The following is a 25156-nucleotide window of genomic DNA, read 5'->3' as shown; positions in this document are numbered from 1 at the left end:
TAATCTCCATTAACTGATCAGCTGGTGCCCCATTTGGAGTCCATTTTTGGCCTCAAGTCAACAAGTTCCCCGTGAATTGCTTGCTCAACCTGTCCTTTGTTATGGGATCTCATGACAAATCTCATGTTGCAGAGAGCTTTGAGACACTTAATTGTGTAATTTGAAGCGATCCGAACTGAGGACATGTCACATCTTAGTGATGGTGTTGCATTATATACATGCAAATTATTTAAAACCAGAGTGTTTGGCTTGAGCAAGAGTACTTCTGGCAATATGTAAGCAGTTAGCATTTGACTGGATGAATGACAAAACGGAGTGATCATGGGCCACAGTCCAGATGCTGGCATCTTCTTGTCGTGCCGACACTTTCCACAAACATCACTGTGAGCAGTGTATTTGGTCAAAATGAAAAAAAAAATCAGAGGCAGTTTCACTGAGGCTTGACAATAAAGCCAACGACAAACCACATTTGTCATCTTGCGGCACACAGTAATACATACTTGCAATCCACATTAACCTCTTTATTCAATAGAGCCATTGTGTAAGATTCTGGCTGACAACTGCTCTCTAAAAGCAACCTTTGTGATACTGAGCTTTTCAGCACATCCCTCAAGTTGACCTCAGGGTGAGCTGGCCTTCCCACACGGTATTCTGTTTAAAGGCAAGAGGAGGATGCGACACGGCAGCTCTGTCATAAAAGATTTGTCAACTACGAAAACACACACAGGGCTCTTTCTCACTCACTATAGCCGAAGACAGACAGCCTCGCTTCAGGTGTATCACGACCTATCGGTAGTGACGTCCCATCTAACAATGCCTTACTCTGAGAGCTGAATGGTAGAAGTATATTAACTTTAATTGTGTACAAAAGGGTAGCAAAGCTCAAACAAAGGCCTTAAATGCTCATTTGATGTAATTTAAACATAAATATTGATTGATGGTCTTGCCAGCCTTGCTGTCTTCATCTTTATAGAACAGACAGCAGCTTTCACATTATAAAAAGGAACGCTGAAGCCAGCATAGCCCACATACCTCTATTATTCTGTCATGGATTTGAAGGCCTCCTTCCTTGTCCGCTGGACCAGTCTCGATGATCTTGGATACAAAGATCCCTTCATTTGAAGTGCTGTCATTGTCATCCTGTGGAGGAAAAACGGCATGTATTATTTATGTGGAAACAGTGAAACCTCAATGCTCAAAACATTTAGAAGAATAGTAGTGTAGAAACTCCGATAAAATGCAGTGCAGGGAAATTTGTTTGAGGAAAATTCAATAAATCGCTCATAACACTTGGAATTTGTGCAGACATTCACATGGTTTGACCAGACCAACACAATTGGTTGTGTGTCGATTAATAAAGAGTTATTTCACTTAAGTTACAAAAAAATGCGGTAATGCAGATACTTTAGTTTTGTTAGTTGTTAGTTCTTTAGAGCAGAGAAGCAGAATATAATTGAATATATTTTATACTGTATTTATACTATATTTAGAGTGAGTGGCACTGAATAGCTCATAAGTAATTCACCATTTTTGATTGTCTGCACTTTACACAGGAAGCAGCCATTTCAGAGCTTGATATGCCGAAATCCGAGCACATATAATCATAAATAGCTGCGTGTCTGGACACTAGGCAGGTATGGTAAATGGAAAAAACATGCCCCTTTGGAATATGGATAAACTGACCTAATTACCCTGCTTTCGAGTGTGGACTTAGTTTAGCTCTAATTTCAGATGCTTCCCAGGCCTGAGGGCTTTAACCCTGGCATGCAAAATAACCTAAATGATGGCATGCTGCATGGGTATGAGACAGTCCGCATCCAAAGCTGTGGCCGTGGCCCTAGAGGCAGAGCTAAGTCTGGCTTAAAAACTACTGCTAACATCTCTCATAGCACTTGTGTTTATGTTCTGCACTCCTCCGGAGCACTAAGCTCACAACTACAATTGATGAGATTTAATGGGAAGTCACAGTGCTAGCTCTATTTAATAATTTGTTGGCTGCTTCGTGTTTCACGGGCATCATCACAAAGGTAAAATGGCAATGCCTTGCTGCATATGCTTCACCAAGCTTGGAACTATGGCTTTCATGAGAACAGTAGACAATCGAGACCTTCCAGAGACCACAAAACCTGACAGTTGATTGCACTTACCAAGCCGTTACAGAACAACAGCCACATGAAACACGTGTCAGGAGCTACCATGGCATTATCTATTTCCACTTTAATGAATAGCTTCTTACACCGACTGCTGATTTGAGGTTAACAGGGAAAGCAAAAGTATTATCCCTGCCGTCCTATGGTTGAATTTGATGCATGGGTTCTGTCACAAGAGCAGGAAAGGTCGCAAAATCTGAGACTGTAGATGCACAGATCTTTTTATAGTTTCCCACTATAAAAAGTTTAACTGTGATAAGCTGTGTCACTGTGGAAAAGTGCGTCACTGTGGCTGTGGAAAACAGCACCGTAACACTTGAAACGGATATAGGGAATCCCATTTCAATGGGAACTGCAAAAAGAAGCTCCATGTATGGATGATAGAGTTGCAACCAGTGCAAAGATATTTTCAACCCCTCACTTAACAGAGCGTGTGGCATCATTAATGACTTTCACTTCAGGGCCTGGAGGCAGAAAACATAGTGGCTGTGAAAGGTTCAGGCCGGGATAAAAGACCCTGTCCTCTCCTCTGTGTTTACCTCACCACCAAAAGCCCCTCAATTAGAGACAAAACAACTGTGGTCGAAGCCATAATCCCAGATTTAACTCTCATAAAAGTAATTATAGTTGTTTTAATCTGTCATGCCAAATCCACGAAACCAGACCAATATATAAACACAATAAAACTTGATAGATGCGGTCCATCCATCCACAAACTAGAGAAAAGTTTCTGTCTAAAGCTGCGTCAGTCGGTACAGAGAAAGCTTGTGGTGCTTCAAGTACGAGCTATTCATTCCTGAGTTGCCCTTTAACACTCAGCTGATCCCAGTGGGGTGGGGTGGGGTGGGGTGGGGTGGGGTGGGGGGGGTTAACCTCCAAGATCCTCAGCTTGCAACCTACCGCACATGGCCTTCCTCCTACGATGTTAAATCCCAGAGAGCCGTCCTCGCGAAGAAGGACAACTGTCACGCTTTTAGTCTCGCCTTCCTACAGACAAACAGAGGAGAGTCATTAACAAAGTGATGTCTGGACCTTACTCCTAATAAGCCATTATTAAGGCGAGCGACGGATGGATTCAACTGGGTACTTTAAGAGGGAGAACAGAACAGAATGAATGACAAATAAAAATTGTAACTAGAACAAAGTGTAGGGATAAGGGGGAAGTTAATAACACCCCTTTCTAAACATTAAGGGGTTACGTGAAAGCGTAACAGTGAGTGGGGGTAAAGTAAAAACTGTTTGGTCTCAAATGGAAGTGTAAACTGGCAACAGGAACGACCTGCCAGTCAGCAATCAGCCGATTTTATATTTCTGTGTCGCTAAAACTCTGGACGCCAGCTGAGATGGTCATTTCCTCTCATTCTTGTACGTTAAGAAAGTAGCACCACGTAGCATGTGCGTCTCTCTCTGCTGCTCGAAATGCATTCGGCAAATTTACTTAGCTTTTAGCTAAGCGATGCTGATTCTGCATTTTAGTAAAACTAACACTCATGTAAAGATTGTTTAATTGAAAGAAAGAAAGAAAAAAAAAAATCAAAGACCACAAGAAAATTGGTGAGACCCTTTTTAAACAAATTAGTTAACTGCCTCACGTCAAACCAAACCAGATGATGTTAGCTTAGTATTTGTCCAGCTTGAAATGCCCTGGCTACATTTTTAATTACATCATATATAGTTCTAGTTCTGTAGCAGCTGAAGCTGAAGCAGCTGACTCACGTATGAGTCGGTAAAGCTAACATTAGCTTCAGCTGCTGAAACACCGTCAGGCTCGACACACCAACGGTTTGTCAATGTTAGAATTCTATCTGAAAGGGAGCTTAATAAAAATAGGCTCAATTTGAAATCCTAAATTAGAGTTTGCTTATTTAAAATTATTAGTTGAAAAACTCGAGAAGGACCTTAGCAGGAAAATGGCTTTATTTATATTTTATAATTTTTGTCTTTTTTAATTACGTAAACACAAACGGTAACCATTTCCATAGCTCAGTCAAACCCCAAGACCAGAAGGTGACGAGATCATAGAAGAGCCAACAGCCTTCTCCTTCTCACACACTGTTGTCCTGTGTAAATTAATACACCAGAGGACCTTTCACTTAGTGGCAACATGACACGACAACCTCTGGGAAACATGCAGAGTCAGCTCTTAATTTGTTTTTTTAAACTGAAGTTAAAGGTGAGTTATGAGGTGGCGTCATTTCAGCTGCCACTCCAACATGCTCCTGCATAGTGGCACTAAATATAAAGCAGATATTATTGGCATGGACAGTATCCTGACTGCCATATAGGCTAAAATGAATGTCAGGCCGTGCTGGAATGCCCGCTCCAGCACTGGGTCATGGCTGCATTAGTGACACATGCTCCTGCATTATAGATACCGTCAACAAGAACACAGTTGGGCCTTTAGAGGAAACTGAATTGGCTACGACTGAGAATTTGAGATGTAAATGCAAAAAAGAAAAAAAAAAAAAAAAAAAAAGGCACCATTCACTTGAGTTGTACTGAATCTGCCACAAGCCGTTAAACAATCTAGATAGATTTTATAGGTGTTTTTTTTTTTTTTTTTTTTTTTTTTTACATTGCATCTGCAAGTGCCATCACAAAAGCACAGTGTAATCAAGCAGCACTCTTTCCACATCTGCAAACACTCTATCAAAGCTCTAATCCCTGAGAAATGAAGTGAATCTCTCCAGGAGGCTGTGCATTCACTAAAACATCAGGCATGCCTAGGTGATAAAAATAAAATAACTAAACAAAAAAGCAAAAGCATTATGATGCAGACAACATTGAGCTAGGTAGGTCAAGTAAACAAATGTTCAACAATAACTTTTACTGAAGGAAAACAGAGCAGCTGAGGAGACAACGTGAACTAGCGCTGAAACTTTATAGTCTGCTGCTCACTGGTGACTTGGCACATTCATGTTCAGCGTTCACCTCAGCACCAGTCACACTTTCCGAGTCTGTCCTCCATCAAACTGCCTTCCCTTCCGTCTGCCGCGTGCATCTAATTATAGTGTAGGTACTGTAATGCCGAAGAAGGAAAATATTGATTCATAAACTACTAGCCTGTGTTCAAGGGACAGGAACTCAGTGACCTGGTCATTGAAGACATTCAGTCTGGTTATGATGTGGCATATTTCAAATTCATTTTAGAACTATTACTCAGCGAGTCTTTCTCCTGAGGATTATTAAAAACACATTTTCAGTGACTTGTAGTCGGCTTTTAATGTGTTTTCTGTCATATCCAATTGACATCCATGTTTTGCAGATTACTAATGGGGTACATTACTGTGATAAATCATCTCATAGACTCATGCTTTAAAATTAGTCTACAATTAGTCTAATCAGATTGAGCCCTTGATTACCCAGATCAAAATCAATGGAGATTCAATCTGTTTGATATCTTGTGATTTTGATAGATGCTGTAACACAAACACTGTCATTCATAGCAGCTAAAGAAGAGCACAGAATGAAAGCTGAATGGAAAGTGTGACAGTAATTCTGGCAGCCCCAGAATTACTGTTTTTTTTTTTTTCTTTAACTGTTGTTGCTTTGTTTTATTGCTCTTCCTGGCTTAGTGATTAAGTATAAAAAGTGTTAGAGCCATTATTGGAAACTTCACTCAGTTATTCCACACAGCCAGGTCATCATGATTTTCCTCACAGTTGCTCTCTGGTTATTAAAAGAAGACATTAAAAAATCCTGAGGAGTGATGGAGACTGAAAAACAAACCAGAGTAGGGTAGCCGTCTGTCGTCGCAGTTGATGCGAAGAACAAATATGTCATAACAAATGTTTCTTAGACCCGTCTCTCCACAGAAATTGTGAAATGCATCTAGTAATGGATGCACTTCATTAAGTTGTTCTAGCTCTGTGCTACTAATGCTGGCTCACCAGCATAGCTTTAAAGGAAAAGAGCCATCATTAATTCCATTACGTTGACTTTTCCCCTATGACAAATTTTAATAGGCCGTAACTTTAATCAAATCTGATAACAGATGATGATTTCTCCTCCGCAACAGTAGACCCATGTGCCGTACTGTGTAAATTAAGTAGAGTTGTGCTTTCTATTCTCCACTAGGGCTGCATGATTTATCGTTTCAGCATTGCCATGGTGATGTGTGCATCAGGATGTGAGATTGTCACGTGAGGCAAATTAACTTCAACACATCATGATGCCAACGTTTTGCTCTAATAGATACAAAAGCATGTAATGTAACTCAGTGTTTCACCTATGTGCATTCATGCTGACATCTAGGTTTATTAATACTCACAAAGAAATGTACTTTAACAGTTGCAACATTTTATACTGTGCCACCTCTAAAACATTAAAGTGCTGCAACTGACCTCCTGACCTTTGTCTTGTCTACAAGCTTTAGAAGAACTGATTTTTTTGGAATACAGGACTTCTGAATCCTGTTAACATGGAGCAGCCATCAACCCACTTCTGCTACTCGGGAATTAAAACAAACGCGCCCTTCGTGCTAATGCTAGCAGACGGTAAACACTGCAGGGTCGACTGCCATCAAGAGGAGAGAGTTCAAGGGACAGGTCGAGGATCTTAGTCAAAAAGGGTGTGATCTTTCATTTGTCATTTTAATTATATGTCTTAAGACTAAAACCATTTTGCAATATAGTTCCATTGACTTGGTTAGACCATTTAGTTTTAGTTATGGTAGCCTGGAAGTAACTGCAGCTCCTAACTTGTATCCAAATTTCAGGTTTAAGTTCCGCTTGATGTGCTATTGAATTTTTAAAATGGAGACAATTCATTTTTCAGAAGCGATGATGGCACAAGAAGACAGTAGAGGAGGGGAGACAATGCAACAGGGTGTTTTTCTATACAGATGCGCTCATTTACAATAATCACCCCAGTTATTTTGGAATCATTAATTATTTCCAAGCTATTTAATCATCTAGTGAACTGTTTTACGATAGTATTGATTGCTGAAAAAATGTAATGCAATGTCAGCTTTTTTCCCCAATTGTACAGCTCATACCTCTAAAGTAGCTGTGCAGTCTCCCATGTACAACACACACAAGTTTAGAAAACCGGTTAAGTTCAGTTGCCGTGTGTCTTAACTGAAAATAGAATATAACCTTACAGTTAGTGTAATGTTCACATTCTTTAGACATATGTGGCTTTAACTTCCTTCGTTTTGTCCTGCTGTTAACCAACTCCACCAGTATCAGAAACATGTCCAAGAAAACAAGCATCCAGTTAAAGTTGCTGTTGACCCCAAATGGTGTAGCCAGAGGCGGCAATCATCAAACTAGGAACCATAACCTTTTAATGCAGAAGTATAAATCCAGCTTTGGCACAGAGCGAGTTTCAGTGGCAGTCTGCAAGTCGCCTGCCTCCCACAGCTAATCCCACTTGTGACGCTCTGTTTCATACTGCCATGTCTGCATTGAGCTTCTCCCACCAAACAATCATGTTCACTGCTTGACTGGACCCAGTGAATGAGAAATGCTCTTCCAACATCATCCATAAAGTGCAGTTTTCCCCCCCCCCCTTCTCCTCCTGACCTGCTCTTTCTATGTGTGAATGATTTCTGGAAATGTCCCTGTGTCTTTAATGTACATTCGAGACATGTCCAAAGAGAGGAGCTTTATTCCTCCAGTTTACGCTGGGTTTCACTAAAGGTTCATCTCAGTGGTAGTTCTGAGATGCTGCTGTCAAATGAACTAGGATAACCAGCTGTGCTGCAGGCCCAGCAAGCTTCTTTATACCAGCATGAGCAATTTCACCATTTCCCCACATCGGTGCTTTTGATGCACAATTTACCAGCCTACCGGAACACACTTTACTGGGAACAGAGTCTGTAATGAATATATGGAAACACCAGGCAAAAAATATATATATATATAATAAAATAAATAAATTATATTTTATATAAAGAAACCAAATAAAGAAACATCGCTAACAAAACAGGGAGATGTAAACGGAAGTAAGAACAGCATCTAAGAAAAGCCATTTTGCTTCCTCTTCCTGTACTTGAACAGATTTAAGGCTGATAACAATCTGACCCCTCCCCTCCGCTGATCGCTGCAGCAGTGCAACAACCATAGACTGATTTAATGGCTGTAAATCATTTCAAGTGGGCTCAACTTGGAAACCTAACTTCACCTAACTAAAAACGATTTAACTGAACTTTAACAAGTTAGCTCAGTTTTGAAAATGTAAAACCAACTCAGTTAACTGAACTTTAAAAATAAAGTAAAAAAAAAAAAAAAAAAGAAAATCAAGATATTTTTTAGTCACATGATTGAAGATTGAATATCCATTTTCTCTCTTTTCATATTTCGTAGTTTAGTCTTCATTTGAAATTTGGGCCATTTTCCACCCAAATCCGTACAAATACTTTTGAATTGTTGCATCATAATTGCTTTTTTCCAACTACTCTGAAGTGTTTTTACTTTCATAAATGCATGCTGGGAAGTCTGCTAGTTTTGTTTGTTTAAAGCTTCATTTAATGGCTGGAGTTATCTCTCAGCAAACTAAACACATGTTTATAAGTTTGACACTTATAGACATTCCAAGTTGAATTAACTTGAAATGAACGCAAAAGTGCATCAAGTTAATTAGAAAAGTTTACTTGATTCCAGTAAATTTCAGTGATATGTCAAATGGCTCATGAACTTGTGCATCGCTTAGGTTTTAAATTTTGAGGTCCTCACATATTTAACTACATTATTTCCCAGTGATTTTGCATTCATTCCATATATTGTAACATTAAGCAGAAGGGGAATAAATATCAAATCATCTCTGTCACAGCCTGCAGCCTGCTGGAAGAAAAAATGCTATTTTTAAAGTCTTTCAGTTCAAGTACAGCTAAAGGCTCCTACTGATTTTCACTGCCTCCCACAGCGTAAACTTTGATGCCAGTAACACGGCTCCGTCCGACAATCTAATGTGTTATGATTGAGTGAGGGAAAGGGCGAACATCCGATGACAGAAAGCCTCAAACAAGCAAACAACGTGACTGGAACCTGGCCCTTGTTGTGTACAGAACTGCAGTAAATATTTGCCCCACCCACCCCATCACACACACAGACACACAGACTGCCAGCTGGCCAGAAGCACAGCTGACATCCATGAAGCAGACAGTGAAGAATCAAACTTCTGTGGAGCCCAGAAATTAAAAAAAAAAAATGGTTGCAAGAGGGATTATCTCCTCAGAAAGGTTTAACTTCCATTTTCATTTGGGATGAGGTCACAACTGAGTAACTGTTGGCCCGGAGCAACATGGAGGTCCAATAAAAGTGAGGTACTAAGTCCCAAAATGCAAGCAAATATCTTGAGAAGGATATTTTAAAGCCTATAAAGTCAGCCCCTACAGCTGGATGTCACTCAGGATGGGCATCAGTACATAGTGCTGAACATATTTAAGAAGAAACTGCCTGTAGAATCCCTCTAAACCATATTTAGAAACTGGTGTGGCGGTTTTATTGGTATTATACTACCAGAATACAGGTTTCCCTTAATTCACAGGCCATTAAAAAAAAAAAAAAGAGCTGTAAGTGAGACAGACGCTCTTTCTTGTTCCCTCAGAGTAGAAACTTTGTTGCATACCTTGCAGGAGAAAGCCACAGTCTTCGTGAGGGAGTCGATTCTCTCGCTGTACTCTGTGAATTTCTTCTGATATTTCAGCGCTGTCATCTGCAGCTCGCTGTGCACGGCTGAAAGTTGTGCCAGAAGTGACTTCTCCCGCTTGTTGGCTTTAATAGTCTGCTTCTTAAACTCTCTATCCAGGCTGATCATTTTGCATTGCAGCGCGCTGTTGTGCGCTTTCAGGGCTCTCAGGCAGCAGTGGCTGTTTAATCTCTGCTCCTTGTGGGCGAGCATCAATCCGCAGCCGCTCTCGCATATCCCCACCGGCCTGTAGTCGCACGTCTCCCGCATATGAGCATCCATGTCCCGCAGGTTGAGCACCTCGTTGCATCCTTTATTCCTGCACTTTGCCGGGGTGTAGTCGCACATCTCGGCGTGCTCGGCCAGATGCTGCAGCTTCACCACCGCATCGCAGCCTCTCGTGTGGTTGTCACATTTGATCTCCAACTTTAGGATGAGATTTTTAAGAGGCAGGACGTGGTTGAGCTCTTTAGTGGAGATCCGCTGACATTTGACGGGGCAGCTGCTCTGTTGGAGGACCCAGGGCAGCACGCAGCCAGAGCAGAAGACGTGACCGCACGGAGTCGTCAGCGGGTCCTCCAAGACTTTATTGCACAAGTTGCACTTGAAATCCGGGTCCACGGTCCCCTTGAAGCGGTCCAGCTCGAATCCCATGGTTTTCAAAGTCCAAATCCAAACTTGTGGACTCCCCACCCCCGCAGATCGTAGTCGGAGCAGTGGGGCGTTTTTAGCTGGTCATTGGTGGAGTGCTCACAGACGGAGTACAGGCTCTCGCTGTCTAAACTCTACTAATTGACCGAGACTTTTGCTGCATTCAGGTGCGCCTCGTAAGCTTAAACTTTGTTTGAAAACTTTGTAAATTACTTTCGTTACATTTTACAATTGGAAAAGCCTTCTAATTGAGCTTTAAAATGAAAATGTCTTTATTAAAATAAAATATGTTGCTGTTAAACTTTCTTAATGACACCTTAAACATAGACTTTAACCATACAAATGTGAACTTCCGTTACTAGTCTATCCTGAGCTATTCCATGCTATAATTCGGTTTCTAATGATGGTGTTTTCTTTCTTTCTTTCTTTCTTTCTTTCTTTATTTATTTTTTGCATATTCAAACTCTCTCATGCGCCGCCACCGTGACCCTACCGGTCAATTATCTATCCGGAGAGTCCGTGAATGCATCATTCCAAGGGGCAAAAGTGTAGAGGACTACTCTACCGTAACTACTGCGCTATCTGCGCACACAACATTGAAATTGGCATCAAAATCGTTTGTTTTGCACAAATAGACGTCATGTGCATAGTAATCAGTTTGTAGCATAACCAGCTACTTGACAACTGAACACATCCTGTGCGGCATTTATTAATTAAAAATACGTGTCAGGTAAAATGTTTTGACAACAATACGACAGAATATGACCTACAAATGTAGGACAGCCTTTAAGCACAAGCTGAAGTACTAATGTAATCAATGTGTTTTGCAGGGATATGAATATTGTTCTTACAAGATAAAATGTGCCATGTAGCCCTACAGATATTTACACCTGAATATTTCCAGATGCTAAACTGCCCAAATTACCCATGTTAGGCAAAGTGACATGACAGTTAAATATTTACAACATGGTGGCTGAGCACTCAGGTATGCACAACACTTGTGAAAACAAGAAACTTTGGGAGGACCTTACCAGTACAACATTAAGCATAACTTTCAAGTTACAACACACTTTGACTAAGGAGGAAATCAGGGACAATCAACCTGGATAACAGCGCGTGGTATGGAAATGAATATCCGATGCAGCTTGGTGGGATTCTTGTTTGAACACACCTCTTTAGTATGTAAAGAAAGCATGGTGTTACACTGTTTTACCGCCTTTATTTGGGTTCATTTTCAATCCCAACAGGAACTCGTGTAGTATTAAATCTATCTGAACTGTAACCAAAACTCCAGTGGGCACACTTGATGTACTCAGTGAAAGAAAACAATAGCCTCCACAGCTCAGGCAGAAGCAGCCTCTGTTGAGTCTGACCCTTCCATGATTAGATACTCATTCCTACTGGTTGCCTCCTCTTTGGGAAATCCAGTTTTAGGCAATATCATGCTCAATAAAACCTTTTCCATATGTGCATTATCCAGAACTAAAAACAAGGGCTTATCAAAGACTTGATGGACAAAGTGTGACCGAGAGAGTCTGAGCTTGCGGGTAATCCTACACTGATGTTATGGGATGCCTTAGATGGGATGGGGGAAAACAACCTCTCGGAACACGTCAAAGGTTCTTGTACATATACACCCTGTTTCATGCACACTGTGTGATTTAATATTTTTCTTAGCAGATACTGTTTAGGTCATAGCTTGATTTTTTTTTTCATAACCTTTAATACTCTTAATAGAGGATGTGTCAAAAAACGTTTAAACAGACGTGGGACAATGAGCACATGAAAAGTGAAAGAGAGAGCTGGCGTTTTACTGTAATACCTTTTTCTTTGGTCAGTTTTCCAAAGGTAATTGGATTTTTTTCATGCTGATGCACAGCAGCTGCATACGGCCATAAAGTATTTCACAGCTCAGTGCTTCCAGTTGTTATCAAATCTAACACGTTTGTTTGGGGTGGGCTTGGAAGTGCTAGGTTGGATTATTGTGTTCAGCGCCGCAGAATCAAACCAGCGGCCCACCAGCTACACGCAGTCTCTCAACCCCAGGACCACCTGCCACCTGTGATTAATTATTTTAGTCCAGGAATAAACAACCTGTCCGTCTGCGCACATAGCTGTTTACTGTGAGAGTTGGTTTGGTGCCTCAGTCGGAGAAATGTTTGCTCTCAAAATGAAAGGAGAATAAATAGGCTGTTGTTGTTCTGCAGTGTGTTGGAGTCAGCGTGAGCAGGAGGGATTGGGACACTAAGGTTTTTGGAATTTTATGATGCAGTATGTTGAAGAAACTGATATGCTATCTACAGCAATACTCTGTTTAGGAATGTTTACCATGACGCTGGGTGAAGTGGCAACAGTGGGAGCTTAGATGAGTCTGTGCTGGGTCTGGGTCTACAGACCAACAACGTCCCAATGGAGATAAAAGTTAATCCCACTCCTTCATCCTACTCCAACGTAAACTGTGAGTGAAGGATCCAGACGGACCGGACTTAAATGCTCCTACCAGACCTGTAGATCAAAATAGAACTGGGAGATAATTTCATGCAAGAGTCTAAGCTTCCAGTTGTTTGGTCTTATGGCACCAGCTGATTCTGGTTTAAAGGAACAGTTTTACATCTCGAGAAACAGGCTTATTTATTAATTAATTTTTTTTTCCAGAGAACTATTTGAGAAAATTGATAACACACTCATGAGTGGGCACCATATATGAAGCGAGGAAGCGGGAGAAGAGTTAGACTGATCTCGATCTCATATCAACAAAATTGGCCTTATAGCACCTCTAACGTTCACTAATTTAATCTGTTATTCACATAATTTACATAGGAACTATCTGTAAAAGCAAACAATTTGTGTTTCGTTGCTGCACCTTTTCTTGGCCAGCTGTATGGTTGTTGTTTCTCGTGTGGGTTATTATACACAAACCAGATACAAAGCTGTACGCTAAGCTAATAGCTTTATTTTTAGCAAATGTGAAAGGGTCATCGATCTTCTAAACTAGAAAAAAAAAAACTTCACCTAAAAATAATCGTCATTTAAAACTTTAATGGATGCACGCACATTTAGTACAAAAAGGCGTGCAAAGCAATGCATGCTCTGAGTGACACGGATTGAGTGGACTTGGATTTCATTGTTGAACCTTTCTACTTGAAGCCTTTGTTGTAAAAGAACAGAGAGATCTAGGTTTCAGCATGTGTGATGACGGTGCTTTGTACATTGCTTTGGAGTCGGGCCATTTACTAATCATCACCAGTCGTCTTCAGATATGTCAAAGACATGAGGGCCATGTGGGAAACTGCAAAGATGAGTTATTGCTCTTTGGGATGCCTTTTCATGTTGTGCTGAAACATGATGTACTTACAAAAGGAATACACTATCCATCTCGCTGTGGTTTCCCATGTGCCTGCAATTCCCTCGGGAGTCAGTAATGTTGTCAAAACTGAATTTGGCCCCCAAATGATTTATATGCCAATAGTATGGTTTGTTTTTCCTTCAAACATCAGTGACTTATTGTGCCTTTCACGAGGGGAATTGGAGTTTTGTGGCCCCAACGCCTTGAGTGAATCAGTAACTTTAAGGGCTGTTTGGAAAGGTCTCAGGGTGACCTTATGGACAAGTTGGGCTTGTGGCTGGGAACCATCTGACAGATGGTATGAACCAAATAACAGTTTTAGCTGTGTCAGTCTGTTCTGACAGAGAACAGCAGCTCAACCGTCACGAAATTTCTCACAGGCATAAACATGTGACTGATAGTGATTGTGCAACACAGGTGTCAGCAGTGGTGTTGTTGAAATCCACACGTAATACTATATACAGTACGTACGACACCCAATTTATTGGTAAAATGCTGCGCCAGCAAAGTAACTTCTCACTTAGTGCAATCGTAATCAAGCAGAAAAATGAGGCAGATTCGCAGCAGAGATAGCGCCGTGAAAAATATTTGCTGTAGCTACAAAGATCATTATCATAAACTGCCATGTGTACATGAAGGAAAGCCAATAAATATTTTTGTTTCACTTCACATGGCAGATTGTGATAAATTCTCTCAGCGAGGTTAGAAACAGGATGTGGGTCAGTGGAGCCCAGCTCTACCCAAAACTGCACAAGTGGAGAAAATCCCTATTTATAAGAACAAAGTCAAAGTCTGCGACCTAAATCTGCAGTTACATACAGTAGCTAATTAAATCTCCGTGGCAGATCTGTACAGTCCGAAAGTGCAGACACTGTGCCTTTGCCCTCTTTGGCTAGAGTGGCCCTCTGGACTAAAGGAATGAACAATTATAATTATTACTATTATAGTAATTATCACAACAAACACTGCCCTCTTCGTCTTGTTTTGTGCACGAGTGAACATGTAGGTACTTTATTATTATGTTAGTGCTTTTTTGGTTAGTAGTTGTGGTTGGGTGTGGGATTGGTTTACATGTTTGCCTCAGAATAATTTATGACTGCTTATAATTTGTATTTGTAAAGTCAAGTGACTGTGTACTTGAATTTAGTTTTTCCCAGGACAGGAAGAAAGCCGACCAGGCAAAAAGGTAAAAAGTGAAAATAAAAAGTGAACTCCCAAGCAACCTCTATGCCTGTACATTAAGATTTGACAAAATTCAGATATTTATGCCAACGGTATAGAAAGTGTCGTGCTTCATTAGCTGTCATGCAGTGCATAGTTTCCCTACATTGTTATAAAAGCTAATTGTTGGCTGTGGTTACCTAAGTTTAATGTAGCCTCATAAAGGAACAGACAGAAGCAACGAGAGTAGGAGCTGTTAAAGAAAAAGCTCCTTTGAATAAGCTGCAGGCGACTCATTAGGACTGAATTATCCAGCTTTTCACAGCCAGCTCTTACACATTTTAGCCCCATAAGTATCTTTGTCTCTTTAAAATAGTTTCTTTAAAATGTTGGAATAAAGCTACTATTCGGTGAGATACGTGAAATTAGGTGCATTTTTAACAACAATGTAAACCCACAGAGCTGTACTACTGTACTGTATATTGTGATAATATTTCACAATAAAGATTTGGAGACAGACTGAGGGGGAATTGAATATGAGCTATGACCGCTGCTGACCCAAATGGATATGCATGCACTGTGGGAAAAAAGCAGCCTGTGTGGGCCAGCTCTACTGCAGATAGCAATGTATATAAAAAGATATTGTAAATCCCAGTAAAAATGACCTCGTAACATCATTTATAACTGAGGAGACGGTGGAGTTTTACAGCAGTTTTACAGTCTCCAGCTACAGTTTTTGACTCCATTGGACCAATACCCATTTACAGTATGTCAACAAATGTTAAATAAAGTGGGCGGCGGTAACATGAGCCGCTGTAACTCCAATTTTAATGGGAAGAAGTGGAGTCTGTTTCCATATATAATTCTACAAAGCTAATTTATTCCATACAATAGTCAAACATAAATAAGACTGCTTGCACATCAATGAAGAATGCTGGGAAAACAAATCAAAAAGCAGGACCATGGTTGAACCTATGAGCTACAGTATCGCTGATCTAAAGAATCACACTTCACGTTCTCAAGTAATGATAATGTGTCGTCACACATGTTCTCTACCTGAGAGCAGAGTGTGATCTGCTATAGCTCTTGCATGAAGCCTCCTTTAGCATTTTTTTAGATGGACTGGCATAATGCATTAGTTACAGAGGTTTCCAAGTCACAAGGGTGTAATATTAAGAACAGATGAGTCGCTCTGCAGGAGGGAGAAGGGGAGGAAAGCACTTGAGAATCTCCAATCAAAAGATTCTTTCTAAAGCCTGTGAAGCACTGCTGATTTTCTGGAAGCTCTGCTCCCACTGGGTCCATAAATAACATTCAAAGTATACTTGGCACATCTTATCTCTGTGGCTTATTAAAGAAAAAAAGTTTAAAGATAAACCCCAAATTTAAAGGTTTTGATTTGATATCAATTTAACGCTGAATGCCTTTAAATTATTAGTATTGTTAATTTGTTTTTCTTTAACTTTTTATTCAACCTTCTCTGTATCTGAGGGTGACCGGGTCTGGTTTACAACACTTATATATTTACAATTTAATTTACTTTTCATTGTTCCACGAGTACAGTATAATCTATACTGTATGTAAACTGCTGAACTTTACTTCATAACAAACATAACAAACTCGCAAAGGCTATCTACTCAATGAGTTTTCCTGCTTAGAAAAGGTGATTATATTTTTAACGTAACTGAAGAATTTAAGTAACGGAGCACAAAAATTTGTTTTGGGTTAATGACCCAGTTCAACTGTTTCAATTCACTCGCAGCATTAATTTACTGCCACTGAAATCAAAATTAGCTCTAAAATGCATTGCACATTGGATTTTTATTTCAACCAAAAGAACAAAGATCTAGTCCCCGTTGCCCCCATGTGGCTAAAACAATCAGCATTTGCAGGTTTCAGTAGATGATCATGTGCACATTCTTTCTGATGCAACGCCATATTCACTGTTTGATTCAACAGACAATCTATGGTGTTGGAGAAACTGTTCTCTGCTTTAGTCTAACACCTGAAGCAGTGCGACAGCAGGACTGGAGCTGCAGATAAAAGCTGCTATGCTGAAAGCTTGTTGATAACGACAACAGCAATCGCGAACCAGCAAGCTGTGACTATAGTGTTGACAGGTCGTCCAACAGGCAGAGTTCACACTTGCACACTCCTACATACCCCTGATGCAAGTTTCCTGGCCACAAGCACAAATATGACCATGATTCCTCTTGCTTTTAAGAAGCGAGCCAGTGTTAATTCTTTGTATGCTTCAACACGGCTCAACGGGAAGCCATACTATATTTCTATGTAACTCACTCCACCACAAAGTCTCTAGGCTGGCTGTACAGTGGCCAGTCTGTGTCACATGTGGGCGACTGCCAATGAATGTGACACCATCCCCCCTTACCCCCTTCTGTAGGGCAGCAAGACTCAACGGGATGAGGCCCAACTTTCATGCAATTCTAATGCATGAATATAGTTACTGAGCAGTGTAAACACTTCCCTGCTTTTATTATGAAAGTCTGCAAGCAGCACACTAGATACTTGCATTTGAATATAGTAATGCTAATGTATACAAATAATAAGACAAACGCTGGATATGAACACGGACTGCAAGCTTCTGGTATTATATCTTAAATATGAAATCTTTCTCAGCAACAAAAATCATATTTATTTCTGCCTATAGTGCAATAAAGGGCTGTTTTGGCTTGTCTTTACTTCACATTCGTCCTACCTCCCAGTAGTGCATTGCAATAATGTTCAAAATAGGTCAGTTCATAATTAATAGTTGAACGGGCTCACTCATAAATTTAGCATACAGAGTGGTTTTTTAAAGACCTAAAAAGGAAACTGGGGACACTGTATCTGTACCATATGTCTCATAAGAATACAGAACGTTTTTCCACAGAATGGCAAGACGTGACCTTTTGTTGTAAATGAATGATCTAATGGAGACTGTGCTCACCAGAAAAATGAAAGCATTTTTTTACCTGAAGAAATTTTTAAATGATATGCTAGCCGGAAAGATGCCAGCACTCCTCGATTGCCATTGCACTCTAAGCGATTGGGCTCAGATAACCCCGGTGAGCTTTTGGTTTGTAGTTGGTTCTGTTGCCCCTGACACTGTGACATTTTTAAGACTGTACTGCACACTGTAAAACATTATACAGAAGTTTAGTAAAATCAACAAGGATTTTCTCATTAACTCAATGTAAATATATCAATTCTAAAGTTAAAGTTGACTGAAAATGATAAGTTCAAAGAAACTGTTCACATTACACCTAATTCATTAAATGAAGTTAGCAAAGGATCAAAATTAGCAGACTTCCCAGCATGCATTTTTCAAAACTGTGCATTTTTGTAGTTGAATAAAACAGTTTTTAAATAATAATAATTCTTCATTTATTTGATTCAATTTAGTCAATTTAGTTTTGCATTTTCAAAACTCATTAAAAACACTAAAGTAGTAATTAAATCTAAGCTTACCTGATTAGCGCCTTCAATTTAGAAGAAAAAGTTATGTTTCTAAGTTGAATGAACTTGAAAGTATTTACAGATTACTTGTATCATTAACTCTTGTTGCTTTGTGAGCAGTTACATATATTTTAGTACATAGTACAACACATCTAACAATGTTTTTGAACAATGTTTTGCTTCTGCTGTGTAGATTGTCCCATAGATACAGTAAGTGTGGAAAATATGCTCTTCACACACTAATTAAAGCCGTATTTTTTTCCTTTTCTTTCTCTGTTTTAGATAGACAAATTATAATAAAATGCCCAACCAGCCCCCAGCCCCCACAAACAATAACCTTTTCAGTAATTCATCACATGAAAACAATAAAAATAGAAAACATAAAATAGGAACATAGGAATACAGGACATAAACATAGGACATAAAATAAAAACAGACGTAAAAATGAATAAGTCAGATATTGGAAACAGACAAAGACAAATGTAGAACAACCGTCAAAGTAACCGATTATCTAGAGTTCTAGCATTCTCCTTCAATTTGTGGTCAGAGTCAGGAAAAGCCCGTTGATACACGTATGTTTTGAGAAGTGTTTTTTTTTTTAAATATCCGCTGAAGCAGCAGTCAAGAGACATTAAAAGGCATTGTTCTTTTCTAATGATGTGTTAATCTGTTCATGTAGCAAACAAATGACTTCATCAGAAGCACATCAAAGCAGGGCTGCTCCGACTGTCCCACTTGCGATGCCTGAGAGGCAAATACCTTAACTCCACTCGGCCTAAAGGAGTCTTTTTGCCTGCCAGTGCTGCTGCCGCTCTACCTGGCCAGATCAGATGGGAATGGAGATAACGTGTCTGCTTATGTTCTTTGGAGTGGTGTGAAAACAAACACACCTCCACACTCCACAGCTGAAGACAACCTTCCTGTAAACACTGTCCAAAAAAAAAAGAGCCCACTCTTTTATTTGGCTATTTAAGGTGCCGCTTGCTGTGCTGTGGATCACGGTGTGAGATAAATCTCACAAAGGGAATGGTGTGTGTGTGGGTCGGGCCCAGAAAAACAGGCCATGGCTTTGGTATGAAAATACTATGTGCAAAAATATGTTAATTCTTTTTAAGAAGAAGAACACAAGTGCCCATTTTAGCATTAACGTTTTATGACCCACTTCTTCCACACAAATGAACAAGGCTTGAATAACTTCTCTGTTTTGTAGAAAAATATGAAAATATTAACCTTGAGGCTGTCCTGCATTGTCTCTCTCTCTCTCTCTTTGCTGATGTAATTACAATAATACTGAGTAAATATGGAGTGTGTATAGAGATAAGCACACAAATGGCAAATATGAGCTAGTGAGAAAGAACACATGAATGGAAACAGTGTTAAAAAAAAGAAATTGGAAGAATAAAATGTAAAAAAAGAGGATAAAATGGGTCGAAAAAGAACACAGCAGGCTGAAATGAAAAAAAAGAATATGCTATGACCAATTATTAGGACATAGGGAAGAGGAATGTGTGGTCAGGTCAGTTTTGAGGAGATGATTAGAGCTAATCTGATTAATTCTGATAATCTGGTCATTTTGATTAAAAACAGTGAAACAGCAGGCCAATAGAGGGAATACATCAAAGTCTCCCGAACACTCACAAATAAAAAGAAAGGAGTGCTGAACCTGAAAAGAGCACAGGTAGCAGCCAGGAAACTCACGTGGTGAGCATTTGTTGTTGACAGTTAGTGAAGGCATGTCCCTTACTTTGACACGGGCGATGAATGGCTGCCAGGTCTTATCAAACTTAACTGTGAGGCCTCTCAGTGTAAACTGGATCTTTTCTGTCTCCAAGAACAGCATGAGATCACTGATCCAGTGAGTGTGGGAGGGGGGGGCTTGTCATAATTTCACTATCTAACAATAGCCAGCATTTTCTTAATCTTTAGGTTCATATGTCAGCCCCTACACCAAATATTGGAGTAAATAAAGACTAGTGAAAGCTTTGCCCCAGATACACTTCAGAGAGGTGAAGACAGGGAAAGAGTTTAAACTGTAGAAGCCCATATCATAGATAAAGTAAGACTGTTTAAGAAATTTGGATTTATTTTATATATATTTTAACTCAGTGAGGTTTGACTTCACTCTTTTCACTCTTTGCTGTTTGTAGTTTTTTTACTAGAGCTCTTCAAAATCCAGAAAGTGCAACATATTTGCCTTGAGGCATCCATCACGGAAGGTATTAATCTTGGTTATGTCACCTTTGACTACTCACCATGCAGCATTCACCATTTAGTATCCACACTAGGTCTGATAGCATTTCAATCATATCTTGAAGTATCTGTCATAAAGTATCCTTCCTTGGATACCACTTGTGTCAAACTTTCCAGGTACTAACAGATACAACCTGAGACTTTCTCCAGACTTGCTTTGATGTCCTTTGGTTATGCGTTGTGCTTACTGAGAAGACTAACCAGGTAGGTTAAGTCCTTAAAAAAAAATAAAGTTGTTATAACTGGTGCATCTGGAGTGATGCACAAAACATACATCTTTGAAGCACTGTTTGTTTAAGCCTGTCTGCTTTCATGTCCGACGGCTTCGTCCGAGTCAGCATCCGCTTAGTCGTGATTACATTATAATTCTAAGGATATAAGGATTGTAGGTATAGCACGAGTGACACAAAGGTCAGAACATATCAATTATTTGTGTTGCAATCATAATGAAATTATGATTTGAACATGCAAAACAGACCCTTTTACACAAGTGCACAGCATTCACCAATAACAAAGAAATGAAGATCTTTTGATTATGACTTCAGTGTCTCCCGAGTATGGGATGATAACATAATTACAAGTTGACTATCTCATGAAAGCAGGTATTACAGTGTGTTTTGTGACCTGTCAGGTTCTGTGACCTTAGGGATTTCAGTCATCACTGCAAATGTTTTCTAATAGCATTTGCTGCATTCTCTATTTTGACAGCTGTTTATTACAAGATCATGTAACCCTGAGAAAAGATCTCATGATTGCCATACGGATTCTGATCATATGAGAAAACCATGATGTAATCATAAAATGTTTTCTCGTAATTACAAGCTACTGTATATCTCATAATCTTATAATTTCTTAATTAAGGCCTCACATTTGCTGTTCTGTGTGAATTGCAAGGTACTTTGAGGACATTGCAATGCAAGTTTGTGTGTGTGAGGCACTAAAGGGTCGGTTCACCCACATAAAGACAAAATGCTGTCATTTATCCTGGGAGCCAAGCCCAGTTTTTCTTTCCTTTTTCTTTTTTATTATATGTTGGGTGCTGAAAATGACATTTAAAAAGGTCAACAACAAGGGCTTGTTTCAGAAAGTGTCCTTTGAACAGTGGATCTTTTTACTTCTTAGGGTAACTCATATCGTGTGCTTTGTGCATTATCTAATATAGAATATTTTTAACAATTTCCATTCATTTAGATGTTTTTTATTGGAAGTACTGTAAATAACATGCGTTATGTCCTTAAGACAAAGGACTCTTAGATTCAATGCTGTGCAGAAAAATAACATTCAGCAGCCGAGAACACCTGTATATGTTGTTCAAAGGGGCAAGGGTGGACAGAAGACACCACCACCTCACCTGCTGCCCAGGACAAACAAATACTGCAAACACAGACATGATACGGTAGACAAAAGGCTGCCTATACACTACTGTGCCCCCACACTAGAGCATACTCTATAAAGTGCCTCTAAAGTGCCTCCACAGAGTGAACACCATAAAGAGATTTCGTCTTTGTTACCAATGTTGGATAATTATTCTCCTCTGATATCAAGTGTCCCTTAGAGTTTTTTTCTCCTCTGCTCCTCATAGCAGCACGAGTGGGGGCCTCTGTGATCTGTCAGAACTGAATGCTGAGCTCAGCTTAAGCAGAACAAACACTGCTCTAGGAATCACAAGTCCATGGGGACATCATTAGTAACTTGGAGAATGGCAGCTTGCGTTATGTGGATACTTATTAAAACCATGCTCTTTTAAATGGCGTGTGCAAGAACAGTTTAATAAACACTGATCAGCCACAACAATAATACCACCTGGTGGTTTTATCGTTTTGGTGGACCTGGGCAATCCCACTGGTCTGCAGCATCATGCGCTGTGTCCTGACACCTGTCAATCATGGACAGAATATTTTTTTCCCCCATCCGCTACAGCATTAACATCACCAGGTGGTTAATGTTCTTTTCACTGTAAATGACACCTTTCCAAGACACTTCAGTGGTTTTGTTTTGCAAATAAAACTTATGAGCATGTTGGCGGCATGATAATGATCATTCACGAAACAATGTTTACTCCTAAGAAGTTTCTTCACTTTGCATTCTTTTTGTTTTCCAGTTTGTGTGCATGAAATTGAAGTTCCATCTGAGTTATTTTTGTTTTATTCTAAGTCGAGTTATCGGCACATTCATATTCATGATCTCGACACATTACCCAGAGAGGCGTTTTTATCTGTAATGCGATATGGATCAAAATCAATTAAACTGTTAATGCTTAGTATCCTAGAGATACTTTGCAGAAACTCTTTGCAGTTTCTTTACACAGCAGCGATGAGTCCTCCAGTTGGTGCAAGCTGTCCATCTGGCTGCCCTTGTGACCTTTAGGTCAAATGTGGCCTCTGCAGCAGGTCCTAATCAGTGATCCTCAAGGAAGACTAAATAAAGCATTGTGCTATAATCCTTTCATGCCATATATAATAAAGCTCTGAGGCTGCATACACAATCCTCAGACCAGATGGGGCTTAAATAGTCTGCATATCCTGCCACTTTTATCTGGACGTTCTCCAGAGCAGTTTTAAGTTAGCCTATGATGTCATGCTTCTCAGTGTTGTGGCCAGACAAGCATATTTGTTGTAAGGAGCTACAGTATGTGAGAATCTCTGCTCATGAGAACACAGTCAAACCACAACAGAAGTATGACTTTGATATAAAACAAGTTTTTACAAAGTAGAGCGGCTCCCCGTTCCCACTTACAAATCTGTTTGAATTAATCAACTTTGTTCCCTGAGTATCTTAACAGAGAACCTCTTGCTGTGCTAAAGAAGTGTAACATCTGTGACAAATGTAATGTTGTAACCCATGTAATATGAAGCAAATTGTCACAGGGAAACCATTGTTATTGAGAAATGCAACGGTTCATTGAGTTAGCCTTTTGACAAATTACAGGCTTTGATCTCCTAATAGGGAAGCAGGGCCTACATAAATATGTTGGCAATGCAATATAATAAAAATGCTACTGATTAAAGGTGTATGTCACACATTTTACACATTTCAGTCAGTTGATTTATCGCTTTTCATGCTGTTAAAAATTGTACGTTTATATAAAAACAATTCTAAATTAAAAATAATGTTAATGATGTTATGGGACGTGTGGTCAGAGTAAAGTCGGCCTATGCTCTTCAAGTTCGACCGTTACTTTTTTACCACTGCATGCAGTCATCAACAGCACTGTCCTCTGGATTGATCCACCACTTTGTTCCAGATTCAAATACAACAACACTTTTGGAGGGTTTGCCATGAACTGTTTTGCAGTCATCCCCAGTGAGATTGACATAACATAAGTGAAATGTCTCTCTCTTTTTTTTTTGTCCTTTCGCTTTATCCTGTGGGTTCAGGGTCGCCACAGCGTATCCGTGTCTGCATATTGATTTGTCAGCGTTTTTATGCTGGATGCCCTTCCTGACGCAACCCAAAATTCGTGTTGGAATGTAATGACATTGGTGATTTTGAATTCCCATGCCTCTATTATTTAGTCAATAACTAAATTTGTCAAATAATTACACCATTCACACCTAATATGCATGTGTTCGGACTGTGGGGGGAACCCTTTTAATCATATAGGCTATTACAAAACAAAGTATGATGTGATCAGAAAGTCCACCGTATAACTATACTTGTAAGTTTTACAAATAAACACATAGACAAACATTGAAAAGTGATAAAGAAAATGTGATATTTTGTTTTCACTGGTAGTCTACAATCTCATGAAATCATTGTGAAAAACTCAAGGACACACTTACACAATCATGTCCCCACCAAAGAAAATCTAATAATACTCATCATACACAGTGGTTCTGATTTCTTACCACAAATGTCTCCAATGCTGATGTCATTCAGATAATTGCTTAAGGTTTTGTTCATTCAAAATAAAGCATCAAAGCTATTTTGCTCAGTCCCGGAACGTCTGTACAATACTATGATCTTTTTTCCAGTAATTCGATCTCTGTGGCTTTTGCTGCTTCTCTGCAGGAGGAGTTCAGCTCTGCTCACAACACCTACATGAAGACAGCACTCACAAGCTCCTTTAAGGGTCTCATTATATGATGTTAGTTATTGTATGCCATGCTCAGACACATTCTTCTCCCTGTGGTATACGCAGTATGCATAATATACCTGCAGGATGCAAATAAGCATCACAAATAAAGTAAATAAATCCTCTCTGCAAAACAGAGGATTTACTTGGTGGAATCATAATTAGGTCATTAAGCCCATTTACACATTTGAGGAGCATGTAAGATTTTATTATTTGCAAACTGGGGTGGGTTGACCATGTCTGGAGAAAACTAGAAACAAAGGTCAAACATTATTAGACCACAATGAAGCCTTTTGTAAAGAAACTGGTTCCGTCAAGTTGAGTCTTTTCAACCAATTTAAAAGTCTACAACAAACGACAAGAGGGAAAGTGGGAATCCAGCACGGCCACACTGTTCTTCAACGTACAGCATCTACAGTAGAGGCTGCTCTG

At 39.6% G+C, this 25156-nt stretch overlaps 1 protein-coding gene across 3 annotated transcripts in view; it reads right to left on the bottom strand.

Annotated features, from left to right (window-relative positions):
* pdzrn3b (PDZ domain containing RING finger 3b) overlaps positions 1-10560 on the bottom strand; it is a 92864-nt gene extending 82304 nt beyond the window's left edge. Inside the window, exons 1-3 of one of the 3 annotated variants that reach the window (XM_067504934.1) lie at positions 9723-10560; positions 3024-3137; positions 1033-1140 (exon numbers count right to left, since the gene is read on the bottom strand). In XM_067504934.1, coding sequence (XP_067361035.1) covers positions 1033-1140; positions 3024-3137; positions 9723-10436 — 936 coding nt within the window. In that variant the 5' untranslated portion in view covers positions 10437-10560. The remainder of the gene's footprint in view (positions 1-1032; positions 1141-3023; positions 3138-9722) is intronic. The other 2 variants (XM_067504935.1, XM_067504936.1) reach the window with 2 other exon arrangements.
* Positions 10561-25156: the final 14596 nt, after the last annotated feature.

This window comes from Channa argus, chromosome 5 (assembly GCF_033026475.1).
Source record: "Channa argus isolate prfri chromosome 5, Channa argus male v1.0, whole genome shotgun sequence".
Classification (NCBI taxonomy): Eukaryota; Metazoa; Chordata; class Actinopteri; order Anabantiformes; family Channidae; genus Channa; species Channa argus.
Note: the sequence above shows the minus strand (reverse complement) of the source record. Positions and strands in the feature narration are given on the sequence as shown.